This window comes from Protobothrops mucrosquamatus, unplaced genomic scaffold (assembly GCF_001527695.2).
Source record: "Protobothrops mucrosquamatus isolate PMUCROS unplaced genomic scaffold, P.Mucros_1.0 scaffold2194, whole genome shotgun sequence".
Taxonomy (NCBI): Eukaryota; Metazoa; Chordata; class Lepidosauria; order Squamata; family Viperidae; genus Protobothrops; species Protobothrops mucrosquamatus.
The window spans coordinates 143,793-162,173 of NW_015388287.1; the positions used below are offsets into that span (position 1 = coordinate 143,793).

General features: G+C 39.6%; 1 protein-coding gene across 1 annotated transcript in view; it reads left to right on the top strand.

Annotated features, from left to right (window-relative positions):
- ZZEF1 (zinc finger ZZ-type and EF-hand domain containing 1) overlaps positions 1-9,562 on the top strand; it is a 71,776-nt gene extending 62,214 nt beyond the window's left edge. Inside the window, 9 exon segments of the mRNA XM_015824304.2 lie at positions 730-865; positions 1,627-1,986; positions 3,015-3,158; positions 5,537-5,705; positions 6,429-6,527; positions 7,017-7,182; positions 8,772-8,922; positions 9,009-9,080; positions 9,466-9,562. Coding sequence (XP_015679790.2) covers positions 730-865; positions 1,627-1,986; positions 3,015-3,158; positions 5,537-5,705; positions 6,429-6,527; positions 7,017-7,182; positions 8,772-8,922; positions 9,009-9,080; positions 9,466-9,540 — 1,372 coding nt within the window. The 3' untranslated portion in view covers positions 9,541-9,562.
- The last annotated feature ends 8,819 nt before the right edge of the window (positions 9,563-18,381 follow it).

The following is an 18,381-nucleotide window of genomic DNA, read 5'->3' on the forward strand; positions in this document are numbered from 1 at the left end:
AACCCGACTTGGAATGAAAATTTGTGTAGCCATAGTGACTTAATTAATCTATTAATCAAGAATACCTAAAGAGGAAACTAGCAGATGGCCAGGAGTTTATTTTTAACAATTGCAGGTATTTTGCAATGGGGCAGGAAGACTTCTTGTATTTCTAACTGAGCTGTTGATGATTTTGAGTAAGATAAGAGTACCATTTCAGCTTTCTTGTAGGCCAGGTTTTAGTGAGGAGAACTATTTAGTGTGCAAGGAACATTCCATCATGGTCTTGCCCATTTACAAGCTGAAATGGCACAACCCCAGAGAGAGGCAGGCCACTTCTGTAAGATACCTTTATGCTATAATCTTTTGATAAAACAGCCATTTCCAAGCTGTTATCCTTTCATTTTTGCTGTAAATCATGGTGGTTAGAGCCCAACACATCAGACACATTTTCTTGACCTTGGAGACAGAGAGAGGATAAATTACTTGCAATCAGTTACCTTGTCTTTGAAAACATGCTTATATTGCAACTTAAAAGTGTAAGATATAAAAGATATTCTAAATTGCATGGAACATGGACAAGAAGATATCTAGAAACAAAGAAAGCCACATGACCATATAACTGCTAATATAAAGAGCACTTGATGGGATGAAACACAGAGAAGTGGTTTTAAATGTAGAGATTGCTCAGCTCAAAGGTATTGTCTTTAAATTCTGACAGTAAAAATATTTGTGCGCCTATTTTTAAAGATTTGATGGAGAAGTACTTACCATGGATGAAAGGATTCGTACATTGGCTCAAAAATGGCAGCCCAGTAAGCGTTTACGCACAGAAGAGCAGAATTCCAAAGCCCTGGATACAGATATGATCATTGTGCCATGTTTGGTGAGTGTACTGTTTTATACAAAGCATTTTTTTACTTTGTTCCGTTTATGTAGTAATATCTAATACTTCCACCAAATATGATCATTAACCATATTAGCCAGAACTGATTAGAATTGTAGTCTAAGCATCTGGAAGGACATGGGCGTTGAAAAATGTTTGTTGATTGCAATGTATACCAAACTAATATTGCTAACTATTTAAATAGTTATTTTTAATCTTTTTAAATTTTGTATTGTATCACTGTTTTAAACTGGCTGTAAGCCGCCCTGAGTCCTCCGGGAGAAGGGCGGGGTATAAATTTAATAAAATCTCAAAAAATCTCAAATCTCTATTCTTCAATCATTCATTGGCATAGCTGTGAGATATTTGGAGAAGCAGAAATTTAATACACATCTAAAGGATATTAAACTAGAAACACACAACAAGAAATACGACATATCTGCAGTATCAAACCCTTACCTTCAGAATGTACTGTAGAATATTAATGCATGTTTAAATTCTAGTCTCCATTTTGGAGAGCTTTACAAGTAGTCCTCAACCTACGTTCAGTCATTTAGCATGGTATATCAGTCAGGATTCTAGATGTGGACAAGCAAGATTTGAGTTCCAGTCTCCACTTAATTATAAAGATCCGACATAGTTTCTGTTACTGACTGCTACAAAAAAAATAAATCATACAATACATGGGCAGCATTCCAAAAGCGGGGTAGATTTTGAAATGAGACAACTTCACATCTACTGAGACACCCTTTATGTTACAGTCCAAGCCTGCTTCCTGCAGCAAAGCCACTGAAGAATCCAACCCAGTGTCCCAGAAACTCATCACCAACACAGAAAGTGACCTCCAACTTAGTTATGCCAAGCAACGCCGCACCAAAAGTTCTGTCCTCCTGCATAAGGAGTTGGACTCCAGAAGCAAGAAAACTGTGCGGGGTTATCTCTACCGAATCAATGAAGCTACTGCTGTCCTCTATGCCAGGCATGTCCTTGCTTTGTTGTTGGCTGAGTGGCCTGATGACATAGCAATAAGCGAGGAGATGTTAGATCTCAGTGGCCCAGCACACATGACATATATCCTGGACATGCTGTTGCAGTTAGAGGAAAAACAGCTGTGTGAAAAGGTAATGACTTGTTTTAGTATATCTCTCTGATTTGGGAGTGAACCGGGAAAAGTAGCTTGACACTAGCAGCAAATCAGAATATCAGTCTGTCCTAACTCCATTGTTTTGTTTTGTTTTGTTTTGTTTTGACCAATTTTGTTTTTAATGTGCTAGAAGACAATATGTTAGTCTACTATTCAAGTTGGATTTTAAGGAGGAGAAAAGTGAAACGGAATATTCCCATTTTCTCTCCTTCCGTGTTTTTCCTTTCCTTGTTGTCTGGTTGTCTCAGCTGCATAATTAGATTATTCAAGAAGATTGTTTGAAGTTCACGACAGGAGAGATCAGATGTAGAATGTCTGCAAGAAATTGTAAAGCACTTATTTGGCATGTAGAAGATCACAGTTCAGTCTCAAATAAAGCAATCCTAGAATGCCTGAGAATTTGGATAGCTGCTAGTCACCGTAAATGGAATTGGGCTAAGTGGACAATAGCTGCCTTATTTTCTCAGGGAGAAGTCGTGCTTCCTTTGAACATAAGTGATGTTACTGGAGCAATCCACTAATACTAACAAAGAAAATTCCTTTAGATGATCAGAGTTTTGACCTTAGAAATGTTCTTATCCATGTAGGGCTCTATAGTGCTCTAAATTTTGGCTTTGACTTAAAAACCATCTCCTTCCTCCTAGTTTTCTTGCTTAAGTTGGAAAAAAGGTTTGAAATTGCTTCCTAATCTTGTTAAGGATGATCTCTAATTAATCTTGTTCATACTTAAATCTGTGAATCCATTCCAAATAGGAGAAATAGTGAATATCAAGCACACCTCTACCAATAATCTAAGAGTAAGTTCTTTTCTCACTTTTAGACATCAGGGTCTTGGGCAAAAGCAGACAAGGGCCATCCAGGGTCTCTCTGTGTCTTTTCTTACTTTACCTTTCTTGTTTCATTATTCATCACACCCACCTGTATTTTTATTGATACCAAACTTAACAGTACTTTAACCAACATTTATTTTGTGTGGTCACTCCCTCCCCCTGATCCTTCCTACAGATCCTACTGAAAGTGCTCCGTGGGTGCAGTGGAACCATGCTAGCAAAGATGGCACTTACAGCCTGTCAGTTCATGGAGGAGCCTGGGATGGCGGTCCAAGTGCGCGAGTCCAAGCATCCTTACAACAATAATACAAATTTTGAGGTACTATGCTTAGTTGTCTTGACGCCAGGTGAGCAAAATGTCAGTCATGCTTGCATTGGCAGTTCCAAATGAAAAAGACCGTCCATCTCATATTGTTCCATTTTATCAAAAAGGTGGCTATGGCCAACCCAATTAAATGCCTTACTGTGGACTAGGTACAAGACTACCAAAGAAGAAATGGCGGACTGAAGGCAGTTCCGCAAAAAGTGAAGCTAATGACTGAGTAAAATGAAGAGCTGGCAAGTAGCCCCGCTCTGATAAGTCCTCTCCAGACGAGGAGAGAACATGCGATTACTCACGAGTGCTGCAGACTGTTGTTCCTCACGAGGAGACTGTGAGAAAGAAGTCTCTGGCAGGTTTAGAGCTCTGGGTGATGAGGAAATGGCCATTTTGCTCAAACTATGGTTGTCACCTTTGAAAGGACACTGGGTTTGTATGCTTCCTTTTCTAAACCCTTTCGGAAATTACTTATTAATTGCTTTTCAGCTACTAAGAATTTTTGGATCAACAGGTTTTATAGCACCAGATGGGTTTCCTTTAATCCTTAGTGAAAGAAGTTTTAAATACAAGTTTAAGGATTTTAAAAAATTGCTCGGAATAAACAACAAAAGGATGATTAAAATTTTGATTTTAGAAAGTTACAAATGGATTAAGGGGCCAGATAAGATATTTCAATCTTGTCTTGCAGTAAGATTTTGATATTGATTGTAAGGAATCCTTCCCATTAGAAAATGTTTTTTTTTAATTCTTAAAAATATTTATATAATAAAATAAGATTTAAAAAATTAGACTAGAGGGAAGTAAAGATTAGAATTAAAGGAGAAAAACATTTAAATTTGATTCTGAAAAGATTGACAAGTAAATTTTAAAATGTCAGGCAAAAAAGATGTTACATTGGACATACAAAAGAAACCAGCTGATGTCTTAATAATTAAAAGAGATATACAAATAATCAATCAATAATGACTTGGATAATTTTTTTATATTGGATTTTAAATAAAGACTTATTAAAGCTTTGGAGAATTTTGTGAGAAATGACAAAAAATGAAAAGAAATCAAGTTCTGGGACATTATTTGAAAGGACTAAAGATCAAGACTGTTAGGAGTAAAAGCAAGGACTATAGAGTTGTTTTGATCAAGGGTGACCAGAAATAATAATAATAATGTTATTTCTGGTAACCCTTAATGGACTTTTGCCGACCTCCAGATAGAAACGATGAGGCTTTAAGGATGTGTTTATACACAAGAGATGGAATATGGGTAGAGATCATTTGTGTTTTAAAAGAAGATGATACGTTGCTAAAATTATTTGACACCATCATAGCCACTTCTTTGATAAAAGGAAACAATAGGTATGGATGGCCCACGATCAGATGAATTCACAGTTGATTGAATAACTGTACAATACATGGCCCTTAATGCATCTGTCAGGAAGGAGGGATCTCAGGGGTCTTGCCCTAGGCTCAGGCTTTTCAACAAGGGGATAGAAGGGATGCTCATCAGATTTGCAGATGATACAAAACTGGGAGAAGTTGCTAATCCCTCGGAAAACAGGTTTTAGGTTTTTTTAGACTTGAACATTTATTTATTTTTATTCATTTTGTATGTATTAAAATTTTATACCCTCCATCTCCCCTTTAAGATGACTCTAGACCAGTGGTCCCCAACTTTTCCAGATTGGCGGACCGGCGGGGGGGGGAAGAGGGGATGGTTCTGTGTGAGTGGCAGGCGCATGCATGAGTGCGTACAACTCTGTTTGTATAAGTAAATCCAGTGCTTTTTTTCTAAAAAAAGAAAAAGGTGCTGGAACTCACATACGTCATACAACCCGCCTTGCCTACCCTATAAGGTTCCATCCAAAAAAAGGTGCCGGAAGTCCGTTCTGGGCGTTCTATGAGAAAAAAAGCCCCGAGTAAATCATTTAAGGGGAGAATCGGGAGGACTGTCTCTCAGAAAGTGGAGCAGGATAGCTGCTGAGGTTAAAAACAGCAGACACAGAAATTCCTTGAAAGAACGGTGAAATAAATCATTTTATTTATTTAAAAAATGTTTGAAGTGCTTAACCTTTATCTTTTGGTGAGGTGGTTAGATAGGCCCATGCAACTTTATATAGAGCCAAATGGTAGCTGGGCTGCGTGTTCCTCTTCATGGACTAGGCAAGGACGCCTTTTGCAGCCTGCCACTCATAACATTTTTTATTCTCCTTGCATCAGAGGCATAAAACTATCAAACCTCCACGGTGATTTCCCCATTTTTGAGCTGTAGGATTCCAGCAGGTTTTCTTTAGTCATTTTGGTTGATTGGCTTCTACCCATTTGGTTCATGTTGGTATGGGACTGTGGAACACCACTGATATTCATACATTCTTTTATCCACAGGATAAAGTTCATATCCCTGGTGCTATCTACCTCTCAGTCAAATTTGACTCTCAGTGTAATACCGAAGAGGGATGTGATGAGTTGGTCATAGCCAGCAGCTGTGACTTCATCCATGATCGTCATACATTCAGTGGGCCTCCACACAAATGGACTGATTTTGAACTTCCAGGTAAACTACAAAAGATTTCTTCAGGAAATCGATTATCCCTTATTTTGAAGGTCTGTGTCAGAAGTATAACAGAATAACAAAATTGGAAGGGATCTTGGAGATCTTCTAGTCCAACCCCCTGCTCAAGCAGGAGACCCTATACTATTTCAGGCAAGTGGCTGCCCAGTCTCTTCTTAAAAGCCTTCAGTGATGGAGCACCCACAACTTCTGGAAGCAAGCCGTTCCACTGGTTATCCCAAAGATGCTTTTTCACAAGGCAACTGGACTTCCTTGTTTTTCTTTGAAGACGTTTCGCTTCTCATCCAAGAAGCTTCTTCAGCTCTGACTGGATGGTGGGGAATGGAAGGATTTATACTCCTGCAGACAGCTGCCCATTTGCTTATCTGTGTCTTCAGGTCATCTGAGCAATGCAAAGCTGCGTAGAGTCACTGTGAGCAAGTAGACGGCTATATAACTATTCTAAAACAAACAAACAAATAAATCTTGATTGTTAATTTTAAACCCATCATAATTAGTTCCAATAAAAGAAGGAACTTTTTTTAAAAAAAAATAACCTAAAGCAATTTTAGTACAAATTCTTATGATAACTACAAATAGTAAAAAAAAAAAAAAATAGTTAAAGAGGTGAGTCTCCCTCCTGCAGGTGTATGAAAGAAATAGGGAAGCCTTATCAGATGGGTCACTTCAGCTTGTATGAGAGAATCTTTCCTTCTTATTTGACAGGAGATACACTCTACTACCGATTCACCACTGACATGAGCAATACCGAATGGGGTTATAAGTTTACAGTAACAGCTGGTCACCTGGGGAGATTCCAGACAGGTCAGTACTGCTTAGTATTGGAGCATTTTATTATTGCTTTGGTGGGTATCTTTGTGTAGGGACACTAAATAAAATAATAAATACGTACGTCGAGAACTTAAGAAGATCTAAGTCAGTCTCCTTCCATCAACACTGAGAGTGACCCTCCAACACATCTAGATAGGGGAAGTCAGAGTGCTGCCCTAAATAAATAAAAATAATTGTACTATCTATCTTGATTATTTTAGCTTTATGAAACTGCTTTTCTAATTTCAAGTATACTGTGTGTTTTTCTTTAGCTCTATATACCAGCTTAGTTATGAACGTATTTTAGCTTTATGAAACTGCTTTTCTAATCTCCTCAAGTATACTGTGTGTTTTTCTTTAGCTCTGTATACCAGCTTAGTTATGAACGTCTCTGCGGATAAGAATATAGGATTAATTAAAGAGAAGAATACAGAGACTTAAAAGAACGCATAGAAAATGCAGTGTGCTTATATTGAATTTCAGGCTTTGAGATCTTGAAACAAATGCTGTCAGAGGAAAAGGCAATTCCTCATATTCCACTTGCTAAAGTTTGGGAGTGGCAGGTGGGCGTGGCCTGCCGACAAATTGGACACCAACGATTGAAAGCCATCCACTTGCTCTTGAAGATCATACAGTGCAGCAGTGAGAGGTACACTTTTCGATCCTACTTTTGCTTTTCTTGAGGGAGTTCCCTGCTCTTGTGTTTTTGCAGAAAATGCATAATCCACAGTACTTATGATTTTGAGGGCTATATATTTTCATTTTAACCCCTTTGTTTAAATTCTCAGTTGGAACTGAAAGTGTAAAATGTTGAGTTCTCTCAGTTCCAAATTGTAAATGGAAGAAATAGTTTTGCCTCACAAGTGGTTACTTAGCTTTTTTCATACTTCTTTCTTCATAAATATTGACCTGTTTGTTTTTCCAATGAATCCAGTGGTAAGTCCCTCCCAACCACTCTCAAGGCAGCACTTAAATTTCTTCTGCAGCCTCTAGAGCAGGAGTGTCCAACTTGGCAACTTAAGATTTATGGACTTCAGCTCCCAGAATTCCCCAGCCAGCATGGCTAGCTGGGGAATTCTGGAGGTTGAAGTCCACAAATCTTAAAGTTAGTAAGGGTGGACATCCCTGCTGTACATAAAGGGATAGTCTCTTTTCCCAGTTGTTGATTTGCCTTGCTCCAGAGATGATGCACAGCTGTGAATTCTATGGGCCATTCATGTGACCAGAACAGTCAGAACTTTTCCCCCTCTCTTTTGTCCCTGTTCCCTTTAACTTAGTACAGGTGCCATGATCAGCAGGCTCATGTAACTTACTCTCTCTGCAGTGGCTGAGGCCAGGCATGGAGACCGGGCCCAGTGGCGCAGCAGTACTCCCCCTCATCTCACTGTGGTATTCCTTTCTGTGCTTCCCCAAGAGGAAAGAAGAAGGCAAGAAACGTTGCCTTGGGTTGCCAGCTGGCACAAGTCACAAGGGCTTTGAGGGCAGAGTGAAACATCACCAGTCCCCAGCTCAGACTGAGATCCCCACCACGGTGGGCAAACATCATCCTGCCACTCTTGTAGGGGGATCCTTGCCTCCATCCTAAGGAGAGACTTAGGTTCACCATCTCAACTATCATCTGGTCAGATGCAGAACCAGATAGCAAGGAAGTAGAATTCTCCTCAGATAAGGAACACGACCAGCAATTAATCCTCAGATCCACTAGGCTTAGTCAGAAAGCAGGTTTTTCACGACTGCTCGGGAACATCTAGACATCAGTAAGGCTTGAAAGACTCAAAATCATTTGGCCCTTCAGATGCCCCAAAGGTTCTAACCAGAAAAATAGGTAGGCACCTCAGGACTCCATCCCGATTTGCATCGGTTGTGTGCGGTTTTCACATCTCAGTGCCTTATCCTTCTGCACCTCTTTTTCTTGCTTGGCATTCTAATGCTGGGGAAGGCACTCTATTTCCTTCAAGAAGAAATCTTGAGCCCTGCCTCCGTAACAAGTGGGCAGAAGATGCCTACTATCAATTGTCCCAGCTCCATGGTGGAAAATGAACATTTACATTGCACCTTTTTAGTGCGGTTTTGTGTAAAACTAATACTTGGATTCCTAAGAACTACGGAGATAAAATGGCATTCAAAATAGTAACTTGAGAAATTGGTCTGCGTAGGTAAAACAGCGCTTAGCGGTCATGCCATTTACAGTGCACTGTCTTTCATGCTAATTTTAACACACCTTTTTTTTATTTTCAGAGACTGTGATCTCACTTTGCTGAAGCCACTGTGGAATCTTTTCAGCCACATGGAAAAAAACATGAAGTTTGAAGTGACTAAGCCAGGGGTCCTTCTTCCACTCCACCGGGCACTCACTGAACTTTTCTTTGTTGCTGAGAGCAGAGTTAGTGTAAGTCATTTGTTTTTCTTTGTTTTGCAGACCACAGATGTATATTCCTATAGTTTGCTTATGAGCCTCACTTTTTCTGTTTGCAGGAACTTGGGTCTCTGCAGGATTACTTGCTTGCCTTAAATACGGAAGACCATCTCTACCACTGTACAGCCCAGGTAGGACAGCCTGTTCCTCTTGTTCTAAAGCTCCTCCCCATATGGGTGGAGTCCCTTGAAGAGTTGAAACAAATTTGAAATGGGAACTGCGTGAAGTCCTTTGGAATGACTAAATTGGCATCAGGCCAATGAATCCAGAGACATTGCTCCAAAAATTAGCTCAAATACCGTAGTAAGAAAAACCAAGTGTTTATTCTATTATTATGTTCTAAATCTGCTTTCTCTGAGTGGGGAAAACTGGCTTTGAAATTCAAATTAACATGCTGAATTGAACCTGATAAAAAACTTAACAGTCAGTGGCATTTCTCGATAGTAAACGCGATATGCTTTTAATCATCTTTCTGCTTTTTTTAACTGTTTGTTTGTTTGTTTGTTTGTTTAACAGGCCCTGAAAAACATTGCTGCTATTAGTCTTGCCATTAACTATCCCAACAAATCAACAAGTCCCTGGAATGTCTAGGAATGTCTTTTGCTGCTCAGAATAACTTAGTTCTTGTCCAGAGGAACCTTGGTGCAAGCGTTTTCGCTCGGCTCCCGAATCGGAGAAAGGCAGAGGCCTTTCCTGCTTCAGTGTATGTGCACTCAGCAGCCAGCCAACCTTTCTTCCTCCCCAACCTAGATTCTGTAAGAGCAAAAGCGCACATCTGGGGAAATGGGGGAGAATTCCCTGGAGCACTTCCGGTGCCATATGCACTTCATATCTCTGGAACAGTATTCACCCTCTGAATCTTGGAAGAAAAAAAGGCAGGGAAGAGGGGATGAAGTTCCCCCAAAGAAGGAGAACTCAGGTCATCTTCTGGCAGTCATCGCATCTTCCGGTCATCCTGTGCATATCCTCTACCCAGAAAAGGCTAACGAGCGAATGAACTGGAATTAGCAAGTGGCAGCCTGTGAACGCCTGAATGAGGATGGAAGAAGCAAGATATTTAAGAGGGTTTTAGGCTACAGCATGGCGGAAAACTGAGTTGCTGCCTTACACCCTTTTTTCCTTTTGAGATGGAGGCTCCTTCCCTAGCGAGGGCCAGCTTCCAGGATCCAGATCAGTTCCTACAAATGAGCAAAAAGAAAGAATGTATTTTCTGAGAAGAGCAGGGTAGATTATCTGGGCATTTATGGAACGATAGTGTTGGGGTAGAGAACCAAGAAGCTGGCAGTTCTCCTTAAAAGCCGGTCTTTCACAGATAGCTCCAAACTCCTGAAGATGTCATACAATAAAAATTCCCATGGCCTGGAATTTACAGTATTTGCTCATAAGAAGGCAAGAGAAAGGAATTATTTTTTTTTCCCAATAAGATCCCATTGAGAAGAGGGAGGGGGGGATGCAACGGGGTTTTTCCTCCCACAAGATCTTAGGAATGCTGTGGTGTAGAGAAAGTGAACTCTTCATCTTGCTTTTCACAACAATAACCACAGAGCTCCTTCTGAACTGGGAAGACATAAGAAGATCTCAAACATGAAATATATAGGCTTTAATTTCTCACCTCAGGAGGGAAAGTAGCAATGCAGGGTAGGGGAGATTTTGTTGTTGTTTTTTTGTCCTCTCCCAGGACAACTGCATGGAAAGCTAGGTGCTTCTATGTGGAAACCATATATTGCCAGCTGTATATTTATATTATTATCAAGCTTGCCAGTCATCAGTTGTGCTTCAGTATGTCTTTCAGGATTTTCAGAATCCAGGGGAAAACGCACCTGGAGGATCTGAACATTGTGATGGCAAATCAGTGTAGGGACACACATCAAATATATTGCTCCTGCTGAAGCGTTTAAAAAAAACAACAGTGTTTTCTTTATAAAATGCCTTTTTTTCTAAAAAAAATGGTTGATCTTTTGAAAGTGAAAGACAGAGATTCAATGTTTCTCAACCTTAGCAACTTTCAGAAGTGCAGACTTCAACTTCCAGAATCCCCCCCCTCCAGACAGAAAGGCTGGCTGGGGAATTCTGAGAGTTGAAGTCCGCACATCTTAAAAGTTGCTAAGATTGCAAAAACCTCAGGCTAGATATAACTGCTGGAGATGATGCTGGGTGCTTGCATATTGGTCTTCAAGATTGTGCCAAGGGGCTGGAGCTTTCCCTGGCTTAAGCAATACACTATAGGAAAAGTAGAGAGTGCTTGACTGTTTACAATGGCAAATGTCAATCAATGTAGAAAAACCTCCAATTCTCTCATCTCTTTTCAAGAACAGAAGCCATAGCCAGCACAATCAGCTTTTGGCCAGGATGCATTCTCTCACCCAATCAGATTTTCCATAAAGCATCAATCTTAGGAGATGATCCCTGTTGTAGCAAAGATATCTATTGTCTTCCGAGCTGTACGTTGAGACAAGCTATGGATCACATACAGCCAGATGGGAAGCACTTTCTGAAGGCCATTTCAATGATAGTTGTATCCAAAGAGGCCAGAAATCCATTTGGAGAGCAATGTTGCTCCTGTTAAAAAAAAAAAAAAAAAAAGTTCATCACAATTTTTAAAAGGTAGGATCTTTTGATGGATAGCTTGTTGAAAGGGAAAAGGAACTCATGACAACTGGAGTCTCGGCTTATTTTTCACTCTCCTCCAAAACAAAATTGCAAATTTTATTCATGGTACATGGCATGACCTGAGACCTGTAATCAACAGTGTCATGGTTTCAATTCCTCCTGTTTCTGTTTGGCTTATGATGTGTCCCTTTCTACATAATCATATAAATATTGAAAGGAAAGTAACTGTTGCCTTGCATATTGCTTTTCCTATGACCAATAAGAATTTTGAAGCTAGAAAAGATTGAAACCGTCTTTTGTTCTAACCTCTGTACAAGGAATTTACTGGGTCACCGCTGAGCATGAACATCAATCATTGCCTTACATTGATTGCTCTCTTCATTTCTTATTTTTCTCACAAGGAAGAATTATGGCCTTTGTTTTAGCTAGCGTGAAAGATGCACATTATATATTGAATTAAGACAGTTAGCAAACATTGCAGTTAATATCTGTAGTAGTTTCAGATGAATGCAAAACTGAGATTTGAAGGGTGAATGTGGAGAAGAAAACAAGAAATGTGCCTACAAGTGATTATTGTGTATCTTAAATTGTATCCAACATATCGAGAGACTATTACCATCCTAATGCAACTTTATTTTCCCAACATAACACTTAAATGTTAATAGTCATTAATTTTCTTACATGCTTATTTTTTTTGGGGGGGGGGGGTTCAGAAAAAAAAATATTTTGGTTGGGGGAGGATAGTCTGTTTTGATTTAACATTATTAAAATCAACTTCTTAGATTTATTCCTGTTTGGCTTAATATGTATTTAAAAAGAAGTTATAAATGCGATGAATATATACAAATGAAGAGATATATTGTAAAAAATTATATTAAAAATGGAAGTACCCAAATATGTGACTGATCATTATGTAAACGTATTTGTTGACAATCCGCAAAAGTGTTTGAATTGTAGGAATTCCAAATAAATGTTTTTGGACTACCAGACCTTTGAGTATAACATCCTTCTCCAAACTGAGGCCTTCTGGGTGTGTTGAATTAGCTCCTATCATCCCCATCCAGTGTGATGGGAAGGATATCTCAACATATTTGGAGGGCATCAGGATTGGAAAGGTTGGTCTATAGATAACTGCTTTATTCTCTCATTCTCCTTCAGCATTGGCAGATTCTGTCCTTGTCCTATTGATTGTGTTCCCCCATTTCAGTGCCCTCCAGTGTGTTAGGAATGGAATCCCATCCAGAATTTCCAGCTAGTCTAGGTTGACTGGCTGGGGAATTCTGGGAGTTGAAGCCCATACCATCTGAAGGCTGCCAAGGTTGAGAAACACTGCTAAAGATGATCAACCAGGGCACTTCTCCACTTTCCATATATATTCTTTGTATAGTATGAAACAGGCTGATGGTCACTTCTGCGGCTTTGGTTGGCAGACAAGGTTTGTGAATGGTTTTTTATTGCTTTCCCACCTGATATCCTGCTATGCCACCTCATTATGGTTGGAGGGAAGGGCTTCCTGGGAGAGAGAAACAAAGAACACTGAAGGTATTCCAAAAATACAGTGTATCATTCCAGCAGGATCACCCAAAGCTTGAGGGTGATTTCAACTGCCCAGTTAAAGCAAGTAGGTACATATATCTGACATCAATATTATAGGAAGATGCTGAAGGTAAGTTACCACTTTAGTAACAACAGCAAACAGTCATACTGTGTGGGAGAAAGCAATGATAAACTATTCCTGCACTTTACCAAGAAAGGCAGATGGGCAGACAATATAAAGTGGTTGACAAATAATGCCAGATGATAGACTTCTCAGGTCACGTGGCAGTATTACTACTGAGGAAGAACTGAGAATCTTTCAGTGTTCTAGTGTATGATGCAGCTATATTAAAGCCCTCTGGATGTCTACCTTGTGATGTTGCCCTACAAGAAAAAAAGCTGCAGACTTACGTATATGGGAACATGGAAATTAAGAAAAATGAACATGGGAAGTCACAACACATTGAAAGATTAAAGGAACTAGACAGTAATGCCTTGGGTGTCAGCAAATTGAAATTGAAATTCCCCAGCTAGAATTCCCCAGAATTGGAAACTTTCAGTAGATCATACTGTTTACTTGTTGGAACATGGAAACAAGAAATTGCGTTGTTTTCATACAGCAAAAGCAGTACTTGGATGCAATGCAGTAGTCAGTCAGCAGATAACATCAGTTAGATTTCACAGTCAATACAGCATTTCTCAACCTTGTGAACTTTTCAGATGAGTGGACTTCCAATTCCCGGAATTCTCCAACCAGCATGGGTGGATGGAAAATTCTGGGACTTAAAGACACACATCATAAAGTTCACAATGTTGAGAAACCCTGCTTTAATAGGATTATTATCCAAGTTTGTGCTTCAACTGATGCAGAAGAGGAGGCTGACAAATTTCATACTCAAATTTAATCTGAAATTTATAGTCTAATCTAAACAATGCAAGCAGGACGTGCAGTGGTAGCTGAAAACTGGAATGCTGAAGTAGGACAATATGGCCTAAGTAACAGAAATGAAGCAAGATAATAACCATTTCAGGCAATCCAATAATTTATTCATTACTGTTCTGATGAATATTTTTCAAACAACATGGACATCCCCAGATGAAGCACACAGAATTAGACTGACTATATTATTGATACAAGGATTTGGAAGTGCTCAGTTAATTGAGCTGACTGTAGAATGGATCATGAACTGCTCATATGCAGTCAAGGAGAAGCTGAAGAACAAAGCCTGTGAGTTACCACAATAAGATCTTGAGCATATGTTCACCCATTTTCAAAGAGAAACTGAATCACTTTGAAATCCTGATCCTCACTGATAGGGAACCAGATAGGAAAAAGTGTTTGCCAAAGATCAAGAAAAAGAAAAGTTGGATATCAGAACAAACAGTGGAAAATGGAAAGTGCAAAGAGGAGAAGCCAAAGCCAAGAAAGAAAATATCTCAGGAAGGAACCTAACAAAGAATTTCAGAGAACTGGAGACAAGAAACAGTATTATAATTAAATCGTAAAGATATCAAAGATGAAAACAAACACAGAAAAACAAGGAGAGTTTCCCAAAACATCTCCAAACTCAGAATCACAGAATCATAAGGTTGGAAGGGAGATCTTCTGGTCCAACCTAAGGCAGGAGTCTTTATACCATCCCTGACAAATGATTGGACAATATTTTCTTGAACACCTCCAGCAATGGAGCATCAGTAATATCAGTAACCTGTACTATGCTGATGACATTACTTGGATTAACTGAAAAAGTAAATGATCTGCAAACCCTAGTAATGAAAATCAACAGGAACAGTGAGAAAATAGAGCTAAATGTAAGTATGAAGACAATCAAATTAATAATAATAGGTAAAGCCTTAGAAATGAGGGGTCCTTGGTGCTCTCTGAGCTCGCTTGTTTTCTTGCAAATGTTTTATTATCCAAACTAGGTAACATCATCAGACTAGCACTGATGATATTACCTAATTTGGATAATGAAACATCTGTAATAAAACAAGCCAAGCTCACAGAGCACTAAGGACCCCTCATTTCAACCCTGAGCTACAAATATTCTCCTTTGTTAAAAGCCTTAGGAATGAGAACAAAATTAGCAGTAGATAGTCTCTGTTCTTTAGGATTAACCATCAACAGCAATCAAGAAATATCTGCCAGGGAAACATTTGGTAGGGTAGCAGTTGAAGGCTTTGGAAAGGATATTTAGACATTATGGACTTTCTGTACCCACAAAGATGAGAATCAGAACCAATGCAGGCAATGGGTTTCCCTGTGACCCACTATGGAAGTAAACATTAGACTTTGAAGAAGCAGGATAACAAGATTGATACTTCTAAATTTTGGTCTTTGGAGAAAGCTCTTGAGAATATCATGGAAAATCAAGAAAACAAACCCGTGGATCATCAAATGAATCAACCCAGTATTCTCACTTGAGGCACAAATAACCAGACTCAAATTATCATATTTTGGTCATGTTATGTGAAAACCTAGCTCTCCTGAAAGTCTGTGATGCTGAAAAAGGCAGAAGGAAAGAGGTGGAGGATCAGCAGCAACATGAATGGCTTCAGTTACAGCGGTGATGGATACATCATTGGAAAATCCAAAAGAGCAGACAAGAGACAGATCATCCTGTAAAAAGTCTGTGCAGCTGCTAAGACACAGCATCAACTTGAATGTCCATAATCAATTGGCCTGCTTCCCAGCCTATTTCTCATTCAGTGGCTCATTTAATAGATTTGACACTCATGACATAGTGTCCCTCCCAGGGACTCACAGCCTAATAACAGATGAAATCTAGAAAGGTGGAGGGGGAAAAAAAATAAGCATTAGACTGTTCAATTATAAGTGACACAATTTGTTACAGAGGATAATGGGCTCTTAGCAGGAGCTCACAACATTTATGGAGTTAAGACGTTGCCATCAAAGTTGAACAAAATGGCCCCAAATGAAATTGAAGCAGCAATTTATAGTTAAATTGATTACTCCTTGTTTAATCATGTAATTTCTTAGCAACCTTTGGAGAGAGGGGGTTGCATCCAATGCTTTCAAGGTCTACATGCAGCTTGGAGACATTAGTGTGTATCGTAAGCTTTGAGAAAAGTCCTGTAGCATGGAATTTAATTTTGGCCAGTTTTCAGGCCTTTGAGTCTTCTTTTTCTTCTTCTTTACTTTCTCTTTTATCACTTTGGGTGTTGAGGGAGACACAAAGTTCCAGGCTCTTGCTCTTCTGGCGGCCTCAACCATTGTTAATTGATGTTGTTGTAGTGTGTCTTTGATGTTGTTTCTCCATCTTTTGGGTTTGCCTCATGTTCTTTGACTTTTGCCTCTTTTTGTATATGCCTTGTATGGTATAGAATCCCATGACACCCTCTCCCGGTGAGCAAACCATTTTATTTGCTGTTTTTGTATGTAATACACAATGCCAATTCTTTCTCTTATGCTCTCATTTCTGATTTTATCTCTTCTGGTCATTCCAGCAGTTTTCTTCAAACGTCTGATTTCTGCGGTGACTAACTTTTATTTATGTTTTGTTGCAAGTGTTTGGTACTGGTAACAGCCCTTGAGTAGCTCACCTTAACCACAGTTAGCTTAGGAGACAGCTCTAGAACAGGAGGGGAACTTTATTCTGTTACCAAAGGTGGATGGAGGTGAAGCAAGTTGCTAGGAAGGCCTTTACACACCGAGCATCTTCTTTGTTATCTATGAATTGGGGGGGGGGAATGGGGTGGACATTTCCTGATCAGGCAGTTAAAAATGTACAAAAGGCTGGCTTTGAAGATTAGCCCTAGATTAGGGTTTCTTACTTGGCGGTTCTGAGCCAGTTTAATCTAGCGGTGAAGGCACCAGACTAGAAAGCAGGAGTCCGTGAATTCTAGTCCTGCTTTAGGCAGCAAAAGCCAGCTGGGTGACTTTAGACCAGTCACCCACTGTCAGCTCAACCCACTTCAGAGGGTTCTTGTCGTGGGGAAAACAATAGGGGGAAGGAGAACTAGATATGTTGACTGCCTTGCGTTACTTATAAAAATAATAAAGGCAGGATATAAAATTTAAAAATAAATAAAAATATGTTAAAATGTCTAAACAAAGTTTCTCCCCCTGCCCCCCACTATCCAGTTATCTTTCATTTTATCTTGATTCTCCATTTCTCTTTCCATTGCAGGGCCCTTTGCTTTAACCCTTTGCTTTAACCCATCCTTTATTTATTTTTTTTGGGCAGGAGTAAGTGAATGTTCCCCCCCCCTTTTTTTAAAAAAAATCTACCAGAAGGTGGAAGGGAATTGCATTAGAGGGCAAAATAGCGGGTAGATATTGGTGGAGGATCATTTTATCAAAGTAATTTGCTATACTGTGTTAATTTTAATCAGGGGCCTTTTAGAGGGCAGGGAGATCCTGGCTCTGCCAATTCTGGATTGGCTTCCAGCAGGTATGTAGTTGTATCTGTACACACACACACATACAAACACACACACACACATGCATGCACACACACGGCAGAAGTCTTTGTAGGAGGAGAGACGGATCAGTCTACAGTAGCCAAAATTTAGAAAGATCTTTGCAGGTGAACACATTTTATCACAAGGCAGATGCTTTCATAAACTGGAAAAGTGATCGCAGGCTCCTGAATTACTGAGGAGGTGAAATCTCCAGAGGCGTTGTTGCAACCCTAGTTTGAATTTTTGGCAGGGGGCACAGGGGCCAGGGGCTGGGCTGGGTATTGCATAAGGTTTTGTGTGATTCTTCTGTGTGTGTTCTTCTTTGGTTGATGGTGACGATCTTAAATTCAGATTGGTTTCCCCTTTCAAGGAAATAGAATTATTTTTTTTCCCTCTTCATCCGGCAGGCTGCCAAGGAGGGGACAGATTGTTCTTCCCACGTTTCTTCCCAGAAGTCTAAACTGATGGCTTAAAAAGCGCTTTCAAAATGAGGCTGAGGACTGTGTGGCATTAAGCCAAAGGCTGTTCTTGCTATGCCTACCTTAAATGGACTAAAGACCTTGTTCCTTGAGGCCTTCTTTCATTTAATTCAATTTGAAAGGGGTAAGAATGAAACTGGCTATGCAAAAGTAAATATTTAGCAGTAAATAAATGTATGATTCATCAAATTAGCTTTCCTGCTCGGAGCGCAAAGTGGCTCAGATGGTTTTTCTTCACCGCATTCTGGGAAAAAGTGACCGACTGACCCAAGGTCATCAGCAAGCAATGAGGCTTAGTGGGTGGTTTGAGCCAAATCCAATTATTGGCTCCAGCCTTTAAGACATATCCTGAAGCCAGGTTGGGATTATTTGTGTTTATATC